General features: G+C 37.6%; 1 protein-coding gene across 1 annotated transcript in view; it reads right to left on the reverse strand.

Annotated features, from left to right (window-relative positions):
- The window catches only part of MAN1A2 (mannosidase alpha class 1A member 2), a 144840-nt gene that overhangs the window by 43279 nt on the left and 84203 nt on the right, over window positions 1-17358 (reverse strand). The window contains exons 6-8 of the mRNA XM_065851340.2: window positions 9693-9787; window positions 6943-7066; window positions 6405-6498 (exon numbers count right to left, since the gene is read on the reverse strand). Of these exons, the coding sequence (XP_065707412.1) occupies window positions 6405-6498; window positions 6943-7066; window positions 9693-9787 (313 nt within the window). The remainder of the gene's footprint in view (window positions 1-6404; window positions 6499-6942; window positions 7067-9692; window positions 9788-17358) is intronic.

Here is a 17358-nt window from a genome sequence, read left to right on the forward strand (position 1 = left end):
GGGAACAGCAGCAGCCAAATCCATCAGACTGGGATGGAGAGACCTCCTGGGTCTCATAATGTACCAGGCTGGGCTTCAGTAGCTGGGAAGGAGGAATCCTCATGTCTTGGAGTCTGCTGGATGCAGTGGATTTCTTAACATCTTTAGCAAAGTCCATTACAAACATTTAGATCAAATTTATTGTCAATTTTCCTTTAGATAGTGACAAATAAATATAGACAGAAGGTGATGTGTATTTGACACAATCTCCTATCACAAATGAAAATAGATAGCATGTTATTACTCATAGTTTGTGTATTACCTGCAAGAGTTTAAATGAAGCTGCTCAGTTAATTACCTAGCTCAGCCCAAGAGCATTAGACTAAAACCAGCTGTACAGGCAGGTATAAAAAAAATTAGGTTTAATGTATGCATTTATTGTTGCAAATGGAAGACCAGCTGAAGAACCTGAAATATGCACATCCACAAAGTCATTTGCTTTGGTTTATATAAAAGCTGGTCTCCAGCAAAAGCAACAAGGAGAAAGAGGTTATACATCTTCTCCCATTCAGCCACCTTGGTTGTGACTCTAATTATTCTGTAGTAACAGATGCAGGGACCTTCAAGAAAGTGAGAACATGACCAACAGGTGCTAAGGCAGGGGATGTAACAAAGCCAGCTAAATAGCAACATGAATTCTCTTAGGTGTCTTTAGAGGATAGTCACTAGTCATTACTTTCTGCATGAAAGACAGGATTTTAATTTAGTGCATTAAATACACATACATGGATTAATGTCACATTGCTGGTGATCCTTGTAAATGTGCTGACAGAGTACCTCTCATTGGGCTTTTAACTTAGTCCACTTGCAAATCTGACTAAAGGAGACATGAACAAAACACCATAGAACAGACTGCAGCCTGAATGTTCGTCACATAAGCATTCAGCTATGGTAATTTCAGTATCTGCTATTACAGCCCTAATAACAATGCTCAGCTCATGCACCATAAAGCCACATAGTAACTTACTGTAATTTGTTAATGTGCTCACATATCACTAAGGTGTAATAAATACAGAAGGCCAACACAAAATAGACATCTCTGCTTATTCTCTTGCATATAGAAGCTACACAGAATCTAAACCCCAATTTTAGTTAAATTGACACAACTTTCATAACCAACATAGGTAACTCCATAGGTAGCCCAAGTGTAGGAAGTGAGATGTGAAGACAGAGCGATTTGAGTTTCCCCTCAGTAACATTACTACTGGCAAGAGATGTTGGAACCAGATTAAATGCAGTAATTTGTTCTCAGTATTGAAAAATAGAAAGGAGGAATGTATAATTTACAGAAATGTGCAAACACAAGCAGCATGTCCTGACTTGGCAATAACACACAGATTGGCATTTTATTATTGCTGTTCTAGTTGGTATTCTCACTTAACCTTTTTGCAAATGCAAATTACAATTAAATTTTCTCAAAATATTTTCATTTTTTAAAAAATAATTTATCTTCAGTACAAATTAATTTCCATAATTCCGATATCTCAATCAAAATTCTAGCCCTTGTACCTGCTTAGTAGGATTCTCTAGAAAGCACTGGTTTTGAAAATAATCTAAATTCAAAGTCCTGATGGTTACATCAAACCAACCACCTGCCAAGTGAAAAGAAAAGCTAACAAAGTTAACTACAGATTAATGTGAGGGGTTAGATTATGCTTCTTGCCAGTTGTTGTCCTTTCAGTCTTACAGAAACTGATACCCCCAGGCAGAAGTACTGTAAATCGCTTGTTCTTACTGGACCATCACCTTCGCCCCTAAACAAAAATTGAGTCTGTCAGCATTCCTGTGGGCATTACAGCTCTGCCTCCTAGCAAAAGCTCCAGTGAACTGGTAAATCCTGTGCTGAACCCATTAAAAAGCTGTCATGCCACTCATGCTGTAATAATACCTGCACATTACAAGCTTAAACGCAAATATTTAGCCTAACCATGACATCATTTTCCTCCTCCTGGGTATAATCAACTCCCTTCCCGCTACATAGCAGTAAGGGTCCAGTCATGTACAGGTGTACTACAAAGCGTTCCCACTAGAAAGCATGGAGATTTAGCAGTGAGCCATTCACCTGGCCGTTTTTAGGACTGGGTTTTACAGCATTCAAATGAAAAGTAATGATGGGATGGAAGGGCAGTCCCTGTGCAGCCCTGCCTGCTGCAGGTCCTGACCCTGCCTGCTGCTGCTTCACGAGGCAGGCACAAAGAGAAAGACGGTAATCTGTCACCAGAACCCTTCTTCAAGGGCTATGTAGAATGTATTAAATGCACATGGAAATTTACATTCATAAAAATGTAAACATTACAAAGACATAGTTGTAGATTAGATTTATGTCACAGTATATGACTCCACTCATCATCCAACTTGTTAAGAACCTGGAAGTCACAGTCACATCCTTCTTGATGAAACCATGATTATTAATGAACTGGTAAGTTACTTCACTGATTATACCTTTTTAGGTATTTGTAACAGGAATATTCACTGGTTTGAATGAAAACATACGTCTCTGTAAGCACCAGCAGAAGCAGCTGAACAATGAATGAAAAGGATAGCCTGTACATCACAGGGCACTGTCCCCAGAACATCATTCCCCAAGCAGTGAAACTGCAGAACATGCTGTTTATATAGAGATCAAAAGGCCTGCACACTGATAAATCAAACCACAGCAGAAGTGACTCATCAGACCCGCACCCTAACATCAGAAGGATGGTGACAAGGTTGCAACATATTACACCCTTCCCCTGACTCAAGAAGATAACAGACCACATACATATATTTAAGCATATATTTAAATGAGGAGAAACAGACAAAACACAACAGCATGGCCTAAGATCCATGGAGGCTAAAGACAGAAATATTCTGAGGCACAGAGAAACCCCAAACAATTGCTCATCCCTAAAAAGGCTTGGAAGATCTGCTTAAAAACTAGCTCATAATCATCATTCAAGACCCCTAGATATGTGAAGAGGACTAGATAGCAGTGTCCCCTTTTTTTTAAGTCCAGACAACTTAGACATGTCTTGCTACCTGTGAGTATGAGTGAATTATGAGAAAATAAGAGTAGCTAAAAATCAGCTGGCTTAATGACTCTGTAAACAGATAAATATCACCTTCCCTTCCCATAAGAGCTGTCACTGAATTTTATTACTCTAATTTCCTAACACTAGCAGCTGAGATAACATCTTCATATTTGTGAATTATATCCAGTTCATATAAAGTTCTGACGGACAACACAACATTTAGATTCTGCAAAATCTGAGATTCAAAAAAAGAAAGGCTGTATGTTGTGAGACCTGACATTGCACTAAGAAGTTACTTAAATGGCAGCACATATCCTTGCACACATCTCTGGAGCAAAGAGGAAAAAGGAAGAAAATACTTCTAAATGGGGTATTTCAAAGGCACATTAGTTGCTCACACTAACATTTAATACTTGGGATTCCAAGCCAAATAAAGTAGATGCAATCCTTGTGGGCTTTCTGGTCAAAAAACAAAATGAGGATTGGCCTAGGTTCCTTGTGCAAATACCTCTGAGAAGTTATCAATATACTGTATCGAGGTAGAAGGTACAAAGAATTTTCCACAACATTCTTGTTGCAAGTAGAGATACATCCAGCTTGCAGTGCTATGGAGTCACACCAAAGCCACAGAAAATGTTTGAGGCTTCTCTTTTTCTTTCAAAAATCTGTCTTGCAATAAGAATTGTCTGTATGTATTCAAGTTTACCTATCGGTTTGCTAGAACGTAATTAAACAGAAAAACACCATAGAGGTATATCTTTTTGCTTCCATTCAAATAATATTTTTTTTTCTTTTAAAAAATAAAGGTAAAGACAAAATATAACTACTGAGAAGACTTGACCTAGATGAATTCTTCTATTATAGATTTTGTTTAATACTCTCTAGACAATCAACTGGCAGTAATAACATTAACTAGTCTGACTTATGTGCACACCACTGATATCTTTATTACTTTGAATAAAGTTACTCACCACTAAAATATACACACAGCTAGAATTATGGGTATAGAAACAGAAAATAAAGCCACCACTAGAATGATGCTATATTGCAGCTAAATCCCATATTCTTTCAACAGAGAACCTAACTAGAATTGAGCCAAAAAATCTGAGGAGGGAGAAAAAAAAAGTTAATGGGAAGAAAAAAAAACAAACCCAAACCCAGAAAGATCAGAGTTGAGTTACAGGTATCTAGGTAAATAAAAGAGTTCTGAAATAATTCTTAGAAACTGGAGAAAGCGCTTTGGTACAAGATAAGATGCATCAATCTAAAGGTCACAGCAGAGATGGAAAGGGCAGCTTTCCGAGAAGCTGAAAGAATTTATGCTTTGGTGTTCTTTCCATCGTCTCAGTCTTTCCAGTACTGAAGTTCATAACAAGCCAAACACAACACACTTTGAAATTACCCTCTGAGGAGGACATAAAAGCCTTGCCTGCCCTTAATACCAACAATGTGACTCAAGTCAGTAACAGCATCGTGGACTCTGACAAGAGTCCTCTAGTGAACTGAGATGTAGCGGCATGAAGGTATCACCCTTAGTCAAACAACTTCTGTGATGCAGGATTCAGTGTGTGCAGGAGAATGAGAAAAAGAATTCCTGTCAAAGCCTCAGCTGTTCCAGTTCATATGTCCAGTATTTCAGTGCATGTGTACAGTTACTGTAACTTCTTACATTTCTGCAAATAGATTCACTGAAGAGTGATCTATCAACAAAGTCAGGTTCTACTGTTTCATCCTGGTCTGTGGAAAGAAAAACAGAATTATAATTTCTTGCTATCTTGTCCCCACGAAACTTTTCAAAATTAGCTTACAAGTGCTTGTTGCACTGGGGAAATCTTAGAAACACTACCAGAACATCTGTATCTGCATTTGGAAGCTTATTTGCTCAACACCCCTCTATACATTTTAATTTATTTTTATCACAGGAACTTAAGTCTCAACCTGTAAACCTAAACTTTAGCCCCAAATATATTATCTTTCAAAATTTATTTAAATAATATGTTTGAGCTCCATCAAACTTCCGTAAAGTTAAAATTTTCACTGTATGTTTATTCTCAGTAACAAGGACTATTTTCTTCCTAAGAGCTACTAATTCTGAGCATCATTAATACAACTGACAAAAAGCCCCTTAAGAATCCCAGCGATGTGCCACATCAGATTACTTTTGATAAAAGTAGCAGGACAATTGGTTTGGAATAGAAAGAAACAATAGAAAAAAATATTTCAGAACAATGTAAAATTGTATTTTGAATAAGTAATGGGTGAATATTTTCATTTGTTCACTTTATTTTTTCTGAATGCATTGTTAAACCTTAATTTGTCTGAAGATTTATCATATCAATCCATGTTTCCATCTGAGAGGGAATCACTGTTCACCAAATATACTGATGCCTTGGAGAGAATTTTGGCCTTAATGATGCTATTAGACAACTCTTTTCACAGTGACTGCAATGACAGTAGCTTTCATTTCTCTCACATATCAGACTCAAAGTCAGAATCAAATTCTCAGTTTGCAAGCCAGAATGTCTTCTCCTGGACATTTACAGCCAACCACTGAAATCCCCAAAACCCGTCAGTGATGGCAAATAGGACAGAAATAGATAATCTTGTTTTTTCCTAAGTAAACTTGCATTCATAAAAGAAACAGGAACAGAAACCTTGAAGAAAAAGGTCCCCTTTTATCACACCCACTACGAAAGCACAAAACCACTCAACCTTTCTCGGAAGAGCCACTTCAAGAAAAGGAATCATGTTTGTGTCTCTGTCTTCATGTTTCACCTCTTCACTTATACTGTCAGCAACAAAACCTGATTTTTCTTTTCATTCAAAAGCCTTTTTTTTTTAAAATGGGATACATTGATATCAGCTGGATCTATAGGGGTGGTTCATCATGACATTACACATGCCTTTAAGCAGAAGAATTATGTTGATATATATGTATATCAGTCCCTAACATCAAGTGAAGGAGCCCAAATTTAACCACCACAAACATGAATTACTTCTGTTACCTTATAGTAATCCCTGCACCAGATGGTTTACAGAACGAAACTAGGAACAAAATAAAAATGAGGAAACTATTTTCAGCCTCGTTCTTTATTATTGAAAATTTTATTAACTGAAAAAAGGATAGGCATCAGGTTTGGTAGGAAGCTGCTTTCAGAAAACACTATAAAAACTGAGCTGTGTGACTTCAGAGAGAGTGACAGGCAAAAATTGGTTTCAGGAGATCTCAAAAGTAATCCTTTTTCGCTGCATGTTTTCAAGCAATGCTGGTCATAACTTAGAGAATATTTTTTCTGATCTCCAATTCAACAACAAAGTAGGAAGTAGAGTTTAAAAAAAAAAAAAAATACTTACGCTGCCCCCACCGGCCTGTTCTCGGATTCAAATAATTTGGATAAAGTCCATTAGGACGATCCATTTTTTGAAGTAACTTCCGAATGTGCATGACCTAAATTAAATCAAGAATCAGGATCACCATTAACAACATCAATCTGCTTGCTGCACATAATTAAGTAAAATATTTTTCTTGTTGTGTTTTTCTTTTTTTTTTTTTTTTCCAGTTGTAACTTTTCTTAAACTGAACCCAGAAGCTTTCTTGATGGCTTCCTGGAGATCAGTACATTTTTGTTTTTAAAGGACTGCTCATCTAAGCATGTTTAAAAATTATGATTTTTAAATGTACGCTGAAACAAGTAAGAAAACTTGTGTTGTCATAAATTTCCACTTGAAAAACTCACCTATTTGGTAACAGAAATACAAGTATGAAAAAATTCACCTGCTACCAGGAATACAAATAGAAGTCAATATAGGAAGTACTCCCCTTTTAATGCAATTTATGATGATAAAGTAGAGAAGACACTTGTACGATAAGAAAACTGAATTTGAGACCCACCTTGTTGTAGTATACAGGGTCCCCTGTCAAATAGCTGAGGTGGACAAATTCCATGTGCAGAGTACCAAACTCAGCAAGGATGCTGCTGCCAGCAGAAGCCCAGCCCCAGTTTCGACCCACACCGCTGAATTCCAACAAATATGCATAAAAAGGTGAGAAAACAACAAAAAAATCAGTATTACTGTGCACAGCACTAGTAACAACAACCACAGCAAATTAAACAAGTAATGGCAAAATATTAACCCATTCTTAAGATTACAGGCATTGTGGTTTCATTGTTCAGTTGGTTCATTGGTTGGGTCTTTTTGGAAAAAAAGATACCATAACCTCATCAACAAAAACTCCTGTGTTTAAAAGATATAACATCTTCATGTCACAAAAATACAGTGACTTAACACTGGGCCCAATCTTGATTGCTCTTTATTCATTGTATGTTCATAAGATCACAAATCAAAAGCAATTATCAGATGCCATCAGCAGACTTCCGAAGGTGGCAACATTCACTTCCCTGTTCTGCCAAACACCTGCTGTGCTCCCTTTATTAACGTGGGATGCCCTTCAAGTCAGTGTTAGATAATCCAGCAGGATGGGACTGGGACCTATCAGTATCTACATAGGGAAACAGTATTTTCACTGTAAGCAGAATGAGTTCCTCATGCTCACATAAAGAATCAACAGAAAGTATCATGTGTCTTGTGTCTTTTTCACTCTAGGAGACACCATCTTGCTAATTTATAACTCCTTAACTACTTCTGTTTTAATCTAATTTGGAAGTTTTCACCATCTTTCAAGATTGGGTCTTTTAATTTCTGAAGTTAACTACATTTTCCTGGAGATTACTTTACTTCCTGTCATAAAAGACCTCAGTTATGATTAAAACTACAATCAATTAGGAATGTCACCCTACTTACTTTTTAAATTATAAAGCAGAGATGTAAGGGAAAAATGTTGGTAAGGGTTCAGTATTTGTAGCACTGAACTGAGAGAGAACAAGACCTTTTAAAATACAGTAACTACTGTTTATAGAGCCTAGAGAGACAAAATCATAGCTTGTCTCGGGGCTTTTTTTGGTACAGCTCTCATAAAAAGAGAAAATTAAGTGCTTCATTAAGAATACAAAAGCTAATAAAGTCGATAGTTTTCCATGTATTTCTTTCAGGTCTTGTCTCTTATTGCATGTCAGGCTTGTGATAAGTGTTCTCATATACGCCTGCTACTGTCACTGCCCCTGGCCACTATTTTCTGCTGTGATGCTGCCTGGTTCTGTGCATGACCAAGAGACTGACAGTAAACACATAAATGTAAACAACACCTGCGTGCAAGAAACTTCTGGTGCTCCAATCCTTTCACCTCCCACCTACTGCAAATCCTCCTCGGTCCTGCTTTCCTGACTGTGCTCTGATGCCTGACTTATGTGTTTTACTGATATGTATCCATGTAGCTACTGCTTCCAGCTTCTTAAACCTCGCCATCTGTGTTGCCTGAGCCAGTGAACCAGGTGCCTGTGCTTCCTGAGGAGTATGGCCACCTGGGCCATTCAGACATACTGGAATCATGGGGCAGGTCTGGGCTGAACAAAGCAAAAATAAAAAAAACTTATGTACAGAGGAATTTCAAGCTGTATGAAACTGCAGGAAGAATGCAAGACTGAGTAAACCATAATGCCCTGCAGAAAGCGCACGGGGAAATTTAACCCAACAATTTTAATTCTACAGAGGTCCAAAAAATGGGGAAAGTGCAGCACATGCAAAGCAGAGAAAACCAGGCAATGGTGGTGAGGTCCTGTGCCGACAGAAGGGCAAACCACAGCTCCACGGTCATCACCCAAGGAATGACAGCGAAGTGAGGATCATTTCCTGATCACAAAAAGGCAAGTAAGGCTAATGCTTTCAAAGCAGCCCTAAACCTCTTCACAGTCTAACAAAACACAACAAATATCTCTTCTAAAAGGAAAAAAAAATGAAAAACTCTCTGCTGTTTACTGTCCTGCATTGCTTAAGTGTACACACAATCTAGACATGCATTCTAATTCAGCTCCTGTTTAAGAACATAATTTTTTTTTATAATGCCTTGCATCAAAAACACTTTCTCGAAATCTGAGGGAAAACCCAGCATTGAACAAGCAACACAAGATAAATTAGACAAGGCAATTCTCTTCCACAAGGTACTGCAGACTACTTAAGCTCAGTATCTGAACAGCCATCTAAAGAAGCCTCTCCATCTCCATGGACCATAGTGGATTTCAGCACACTAGCGTTTATACCTAAGCTGAACTGCAAAATGAATTAATATATTCAGAGTCCCATCATCTTCTCAAACATCATGAGTCTTCTAAAGGTAATATACAGCTCAAACAGTACACAAAACCCAGTAAGTTCAACCATGGCCTGTCAACAATTTTGGTTTTTCATTGGTTCTTTAGTGAGTACAGAACCAATGATTAAGCTCTAGGGCAAAACATGGCATAATACACTGGGTAACATGGCCTAATCCATCGGGTATGTTTCAATGGTATGCTGAATTCCTATTGCAGAATCATGAAAGAAAAAATAAACCACAGTCACAATTTATTGCAGTTAATGAGGCAGAATGCTCTGAACTCTATTAAAATTATTCTAAAGTGCCAGGAATGCCAATTTGCCCACATCTTCTACAGTTCCACTACTAAGAAAAACTGACATATGCCATTACTAATTTTAAGTTGGAAGGAGGGGGAAGAACACACTTCCCCACAAAAGAAAATTGATTACCTTTTCAGATTCACCATTGCCCATGGTATACCCGTAGGTGTGTTGAAGGCTGGAAGAAGTTTTCCTGCCAGCTGCACGGCTTTGATCTTGAAAACCTAAGATAGCAGGATCAATTGCAAATAGTTACAAAGTCTGGTTTATCTCCAAGAACTATAAAGACTGAAATTTCCTTGCCACACCCACCTCTTTGTATTAGAAAATCTTTACATTGTGAAAATTATATTAACTTATCATTTATTTTTTACTTGTTCCCTTTATAATTCCATTAAGATTTGAACATGAAAAGAAAACTTGTCATTTTCATTTCTTTCCTTCCATGCTCTCCAGCAATAGTGCTCAGGTTCCTATTGAAGAATATCAATTCTCCTCCTACCTCCCTCCACCAGCATTAGGTATTTCAACTGCTTCCTAAAGCAGTCTTTAATTCATACTTTATATTTTGTAGCTAAAAAAAAAGACAATTCCCCCAGCCCCCATACAAGTATTTTAACTTTTACAAACTTCCAATCTCCCTTTAACAAGACATATATATAGAGAGCAGATCGAGTTCCTATTTTATTGTCTATTCAAAACCATATATATCCAGTTTCCTGTAGCTTTTCCTTCATTGATAATGCATGAAAAAAATAATTATAGGCTTAATCTTCCTCTGAAGTCTGATTACTCATAGAAATTACTGACAGAACAAATCTCTTTCATTTCTAGTGTTCTACTTACTTCTGGAACATAAATCTGTAATAGCTTTATTCAGAGCCTAGTGTTTATTAATTAATGGAGCAATTGGGAGAAAGTTCCTTCTAATCCTATCGGAAGCATCTTTTCCAAAAAGGCATATTTAGTAGATCCCCATGACATAAAACTGTTTTAACCAGTTAGTTGCTAGAATACATTTTAAGCAACTCATTCACTACATTTTTGCAAAAATATGTGCTTAATTTGGAGATAACATTATTCATCAGTTTGAAGCACTGCACAAACATTTAACAAAAAGAGCTACCATGCCCCAAAATAACTTATGCAACACAGACGTGCTGTAGAAACATTATCAGCTACCTAACCAATATTCTCTAATCAGGAAGAATAAGTTTCAGAATAAGAGCTTTAAGAAAGACCACAAGGCAGCTCTGCTGGATTTTGAAAAAGTATTTCTCCCTTTTGTAAAGTCTATAGAAGGAAAACAGAAGAGATGCTCACTGGAGAGAGAACCAAGGCTGAAAAGTAAGCAACCAAGAGCATCCTCATTTTTCACATGAAGGTGGGAAAAGATCAATATCTTAATATTTGAGGAGATGACTAGTGAGACATGAAATAAACTAGAAAACAATATTAAAGATAACATCTAATTGTATTTGATGCAGCGGAGTATGGAGAGATGGAGGTGGATCTGAAAGAAATAAGCCAGGAATAAAAACTTTCACAGAGGTTCTCTAAATGAATTGTAAGATGGGATAAACCTAAACTGAAAGATACCTCAGAATATGATTTGACAGTATTATGAAGTAACAGAGGCAACACGGCTTGAATGTTTTTTTTACCAAAGATGCTGACAAGAGACAGTCTTTGAGAAAATATGCAGAAATTTAGCAGTAAAGTTCAGATAATACTCTGACCTTAAATAAAGGACCAAGTCAAAATAGGAAGGCATAGTGTAAGTACGGTATAATACAGGTAGAATCTATGGTAAATGGAGAAAAAAAAAATCCTCCGAAGAGAACTAGAAGATCTGTCTTGGCCCAGTTACATATAAACTACCCAATTTGAATATAGAAATGTGTCAAAAATTCATGCTGATTTTTGAGTAGTGGATGGATCAAGACCAGACAGAACTATCTACAGGCAGTCATTGAAAGGGTGTTCCTCAGCAGCACAAACAAGCTTCAGTACCTAATCCAGAACAGAATGATGACTTCCTGTTAAATGGTACACAGTTGGGAAAGACAGTTGTGGCATAAATTTGGTTAGCTTCAGCTTTTGGATCCCGCACCCTCTGAAAGTGCTGTGTTATTGTCTAATTCATTAATAAAAGACATTGAAACATTAGGGTAAGAATATTCAATGCAAAAACATTTCTAGAAACCTCCTCACTAGAAGAATATTCTTAATGGCTAACTATGTGCCTCTGTCCATCTTTTAATCAATTTGAAATGTACTACAATGATCTGGGGAACAAACTATAGGAGTAGATGCAGTTTTTAGTAAGAACGTATAAAGCAAAGGTGTATAAAGCTGATCTAAACGTGCATGAATTTAAATCAGGACAGTTACGGCAATCACTGTGTTCGCCACTTTAGCACGTGAACAACCCAGAGTATCAGGGCAGCAGCAGTAGCTGCAAGTTTGGACAACCAGGTCAGCAGTACCTGCAAGAACTTGCTGTGGTTAGAGCTGCCCTCCTGTCACCTCAGCTAGGATGAGGACTGTGTGCTGCTTAATCTAGCATCAGAAGGTAACACTCCACCTCTCTCATCCAAGACTGAATCGAAAGAAACACTTAAAAAAATCAGCCAAAGACATGCCTTTACTTTCTGTTACTGCCATCTCAGCCCCATTTTGCCACTGCTTCTGGATGAAAAAAAAAAACCCAAACACCTAGTGCTTGGTACCGTGCTTACCTATGCAGACTGGAGTGAGAACTGAGAGACAGCTGCATAGGTTTTTATCAGAGCAAAACAACAAGAAGAGATGCAGAGAAAAGAAAGAAATGTAGCAAGCAGTGGCGAATAAGATGCCTTTATGGGAGCCTACAGATGTGACAAAAGTGCTCTACTGAGCTTATAAAAGTGGCTTATTTTAATAAGTTTCAGACTTAACATAGGAGGAACAGCAAATGCATTGGGCTCTAGCTTTTAAATGAAGTGCTGGCATCAGACAACATCATTACTTATCACATGGTAAGTATTTTTATTTTTTTAAAAGAGGTTGAACTGATAGATTCTCTTTCAGCCTCGGCAGTTCCCTGCTGACAGGCAATGCATTTCAAGAAACACATAGGCAAGAAGAACCGAGAAGAAAAAGAACAACAACAACAAAGAATGGGCGCCTTGAAAACAAGCTCATTAGGAAACAGTAAAAGATTGAGGTATTTAATCCAGATAAAAGATGTTCAAGAGAGGATAAGATAATGACTTTTGAGCATATAAAAGGCTAATACAAGGAAGAGGAAATAATTTTTTTCCCATAGACATGGAGAATACAAAGTAACACCAAAATGAAGCACGGGAAAGTACATTAGTTATTAGGAAAAAGTTGTTGAGAAGGATAACTCATAATGAAACAGGACTGTGATTGCTGCAGAGTTATCACTACAGCTTTTAAAAACACCCTGATTTGACTCCGTCAGAGAACAGAAGAATAACTGAAAGCTACACAGCTTCCTCAGCGCCCTTCCAGCCATATTGCCGACTAATCAAATGTCTAGTGCACATTCCATACATACAAGAGGAAAGTGTTTTGTCTCTCTTGGGACCTTATGCCTACTCTCCAGACCCACACAGCACCTTTGTAACTGGTGTGTAAATCATGGAGACCACCCGCCCCCAAGTTTCTTTCTTAGCACAAGCTCCAAAGCACAGGATGCTAGAACAGAGAGGGAGTCACAGAAACCAAAGAGACAACAGCTCTCAAAAAAATGCTGTTCCTGCAAGATAACACAATATTTTTTCAAATGTGCATTCACACTTGCATTAATTACAGAATTTAGCATGCAGTGGCATTAAGATGTGGAGGTAACTGATTAGAGTCTTCTTAAAGTAAAGACACCATAACAGCTCTAGCAAGGCATCCTATTTTGAAGATGCAAAAATACTGTTCTAAGTAAATGTATATTAATCCCAGGGTAGCTGTTCTGTCCATTCTCAAAATATGGACATTTTTTCAGAAAAGTTTCAGAAGCCACCACAGACTTGAAGTATTTCCATTTTACATGGCAAAAATCTAATACACTAAATCCATGAATTTTACATGGTCTTTGGTAGGTTAATGCTTATTTTTGCAAATTCTGTAAAGCAATGAAAGGATTTTTTTCTCCCTATCAAAATACAAATCAAGCTGTTTACAGCTAGAAGGGGAGAGAGCGAAAAAGCGACAGAAATAGCAAAACATAACCCCCCAAATTAGATAAGTGGATCCCTCATTAAAATGAAAACATTGATGAGTATCTACAAACTAGGATGTACAGTAGACCAGCTGTGAGGGCCTGAATCATTTGCATCCACTAAATTGATGCTTAAAATATCGAACCTGCCACCCACCCAACAACATGAAAGCTTGCACCCAAGTCTATTAATCCAAGTAAGGCAAAAATATTCAGCAGAAAAGGTCTTAAAGATTACAATGATTCTTCAAAAGCCTCCTTAACATATCCAGTGACTGCCGAGATGCATGGCTGCAACTCTCAGAAGACCATGTTATGCTAATACCGCTGTTAGATGTTCCCTTCCAGCACTATGAATGGCAAACAGCCTCAAATGGCCTCTGTTCCTAACTCTGAGGAGGATTATAGATGTTTTATACAAATAAAGAATCTCTTTCATTTATGTGCATAGGCCAGTCTTTGAGTCATTCTTCTTAAACACTAATAAACGCCAGACTTCTGCTTAATCTGATATTTCTTAACTAGTGAGTATCCACAGTCATGCAATGTGGCTGGTTCTGTGGGTTTGGTAAGTTTTGATCCTTGGAAAAACACCAGGCAAAACATATACTGCACAAGTTCACAAAAATGTAGCACTCTCATAATGCCTACCAAATCATGCACGTTTCCTTTGAACACTAAGCATGAAGATGAGGAAGATCTAATTACTGAATGCAGATAAAAAAACCAGAGCATCTGACAGCAATACTATAGTTAGACCCTTGAGCAAAATATTTGCTATTTCTTGGTCCAATCTAGAATAGTTACCTTTCTACCTTCAAAGTTCAATGTGCAGTAATGAACTAACTCTTTGCTGCCCTTTTGTGGCTAACCACCCATTTTAAAGCTCAGCTTGTCAGATAGGACTTTCTGCATGAGCAGACATAGAGGCTCGTGGTATTGCTTACTGCTGAAAATCAAGATGAGCAGCATTGTCACCAAAGGAAAAAAAAAAAGAAAACTAGCTAAATAAGCATTGCTGCTTTGTTGCCTATTTATATAAAAGCCTTACTACATAGTAAAATGTCTGCATGCCAGATGAATAGCTGTAAGTTCCAACACACTTTCCCCCTTGAAGACTGAGAACTCCTGGTTTACAGTGCTCCTATGGCACTTCCCTCTGCAAGTGAGGGTCATCCTGCTATCAAGAAATGAAGAAATTACTCCCCCTTTACATATTTGCTTCTAATAAATTCCTGTGATTTAATGACAAAGGCATCTTGTGAGATGAGGGAGATGCAATAAGATTCTGGTAACATTTCAGCTGTCATGGTATGAATTGAGAGTGGGAGAGCACTTCAGCTGTATTTTACAGATGTTTGTGAGTGAAGATTGAAGAGGTATGTCACCTCTAGAATTGGTCCTGAGAATGTAAATCCATATTCATGTGAGATTTAGCAAGGCAGCTACAAACTACACCTATAACGGTGAAACGATGTAGAACGACATAAATACAACAGCATCGCTTCAGCATTATAGGTCTCTGAAGTCATAGCAAATGTTCAAGGAAAGAATATTTGCAGATACTATAAAGACAATGCCACAGCTTCTGCTTTTGCTGTCTTTAGTGAGCTGTAATGATTACCAAAGTACTTGACGAATAACACTTAACATTTCTAAAAGACTGAAAGTCTTTAAACAAGAGAAGACTCATCCTGCAAAGGGATGCTCTGTAACTTCATATTACTTTCTCTACGACAGAAGTAAAATTCATATGGAAATGAAAAATCTAAAGCCATCTCAGCAGTTTAAAATAAGAGTTTAAAAACAGGAATCAACTTGAATCTGCACTATGCTGCCAACCTAAAATGGCTATGACATGCTGGCTACTCTCAATCACCTTGTCCCTCATGGGCCAGGGAATAGTTTTCCAAGATGAGCTGCTCCATCACCTTCCCAGAGACTGAGGTGAGGCTGACCAGCCTGTAGTTCCCTGGGTCCTCCTTCTTACCCTTTCTGAAGGTAGGAGTGATCTAAGGGTGATGCCATTCATCTTGTGCATTAGCTTTGGTGTCCAATGCTACTCATTTAAACCTTAGCCTTTTAAGCTACTACACTTTTGTAAGGCATGCAGCTGTCAAAAGCAGAAGATTTACATGGCCAGAGAGAAAGAAACTTGGCTTAAGTCCTTAATTCTAACAGTCTTTACAATTTTAAAACACTGCCAAATTCATCCTGACGGAAATCCAGGAGCAGTTACTTCTGATAGCGCAACTGCTGCTGCAGAGTCCTCCTGCGCTATGAGAATTCTGATCTCTCAGAAACAGGATAACACAGATAGTACTTCCTCTGTAAGTGATGTACTTCATCCACAAACTTGCCAATTTACTCATTTCATAAGCAAATAAATGCTTCATGCAATGTTCCTTCTTTCAGAAATAAGCACACAAACACACACCCTAACAAAACAACAACAACAACAACACAACATTACCAATTCAGTAAACTCAAGAGAGTCAACATTTATCAATGTTTATGACTGCCTCCTCCTGCAACCTGGTTCTGATCCAGGTCTCTCTTCCCTCTAGAGGTTTCCAAAATCAAACCAGGTTTTTCTACACTAAAAGAAAAAAATGCCTTTGTAAAGAGATTTTCTGAAATTCCCTTAGTTTTCAAAACATGCAGACTAGGCTGACATTTTCTTTAACCAGTAACACCACACGTGAGACTTCCACAAATAGTTTTACAAAAGAAAATCACACTGGTTACATCCCTGAAAGATATGCTTTTGTTGACAATTTGAAAGAACGGTAGGAAGACAGGAAAGGCTGTCCATTTTCAGATGATGCATGAAACTAGGTGGTGTAACAGTTCCTCTGATGTAAAGATGATGGCTACACAAGCCTTACTATCCTTATTCTGTCTGAGGTTCAGAGACTGATCTTGTAGAAAGTTTCTAATGCAGTGTATCAGAATTATCTTGACTTCAAGGAAAAAGCTGTAAGTGTGTTCTCTATTCTACTTCTGAAATAAAAAGCTCCATAAAGCCCACAGGACACCCAAGTCTCCAGACATCCCCTGTCCTAGAGGCTCTGGACAGTTCTGAGATTAAAAAAAATAAAGGTCAGGGGTTTTTTTTTAATACTAAATATAGGGACAGGTAAAACACCAGTAAAAGAGATGGCAAGAAACTATTCCATCGTACCAACTGATGTGGATGGATGAGATAACCTAGAAAAACTATCCTACTGGTAGTTCCTAAATTACAGTTACACTGAAAAGCATTACAATCCCTATTTGATCATATTATTCAGCTACAATCTCCAGTCTACAAACGAGCAGAAAAATAAACACAGAAAAATGCTTCAGCTACATCAGTTAAATGCAGATAAGACAGATATTATCTGGTTGACTAAAACTTTCCCTATTTACATTTTACAAATTAGCAATTATATGTTTAAATGCTGCTTCTTAGATATAAGATAATAAATACTATGGTGGTTTTCTACCATCAGCAGGGAAATATTTGCAAAATTCTGATTTGCAGAATTCTTAAGCGATGCTATCTTTATCTTTTACTAAAGTTTTCCAAAA

Source organism: Patagioenas fasciata, chromosome 1 (assembly GCF_037038585.1).
Source record: "Patagioenas fasciata isolate bPatFas1 chromosome 1, bPatFas1.hap1, whole genome shotgun sequence".
In the NCBI taxonomy this organism is placed as follows: domain Eukaryota; kingdom Metazoa; phylum Chordata; class Aves; order Columbiformes; family Columbidae; genus Patagioenas; species Patagioenas fasciata.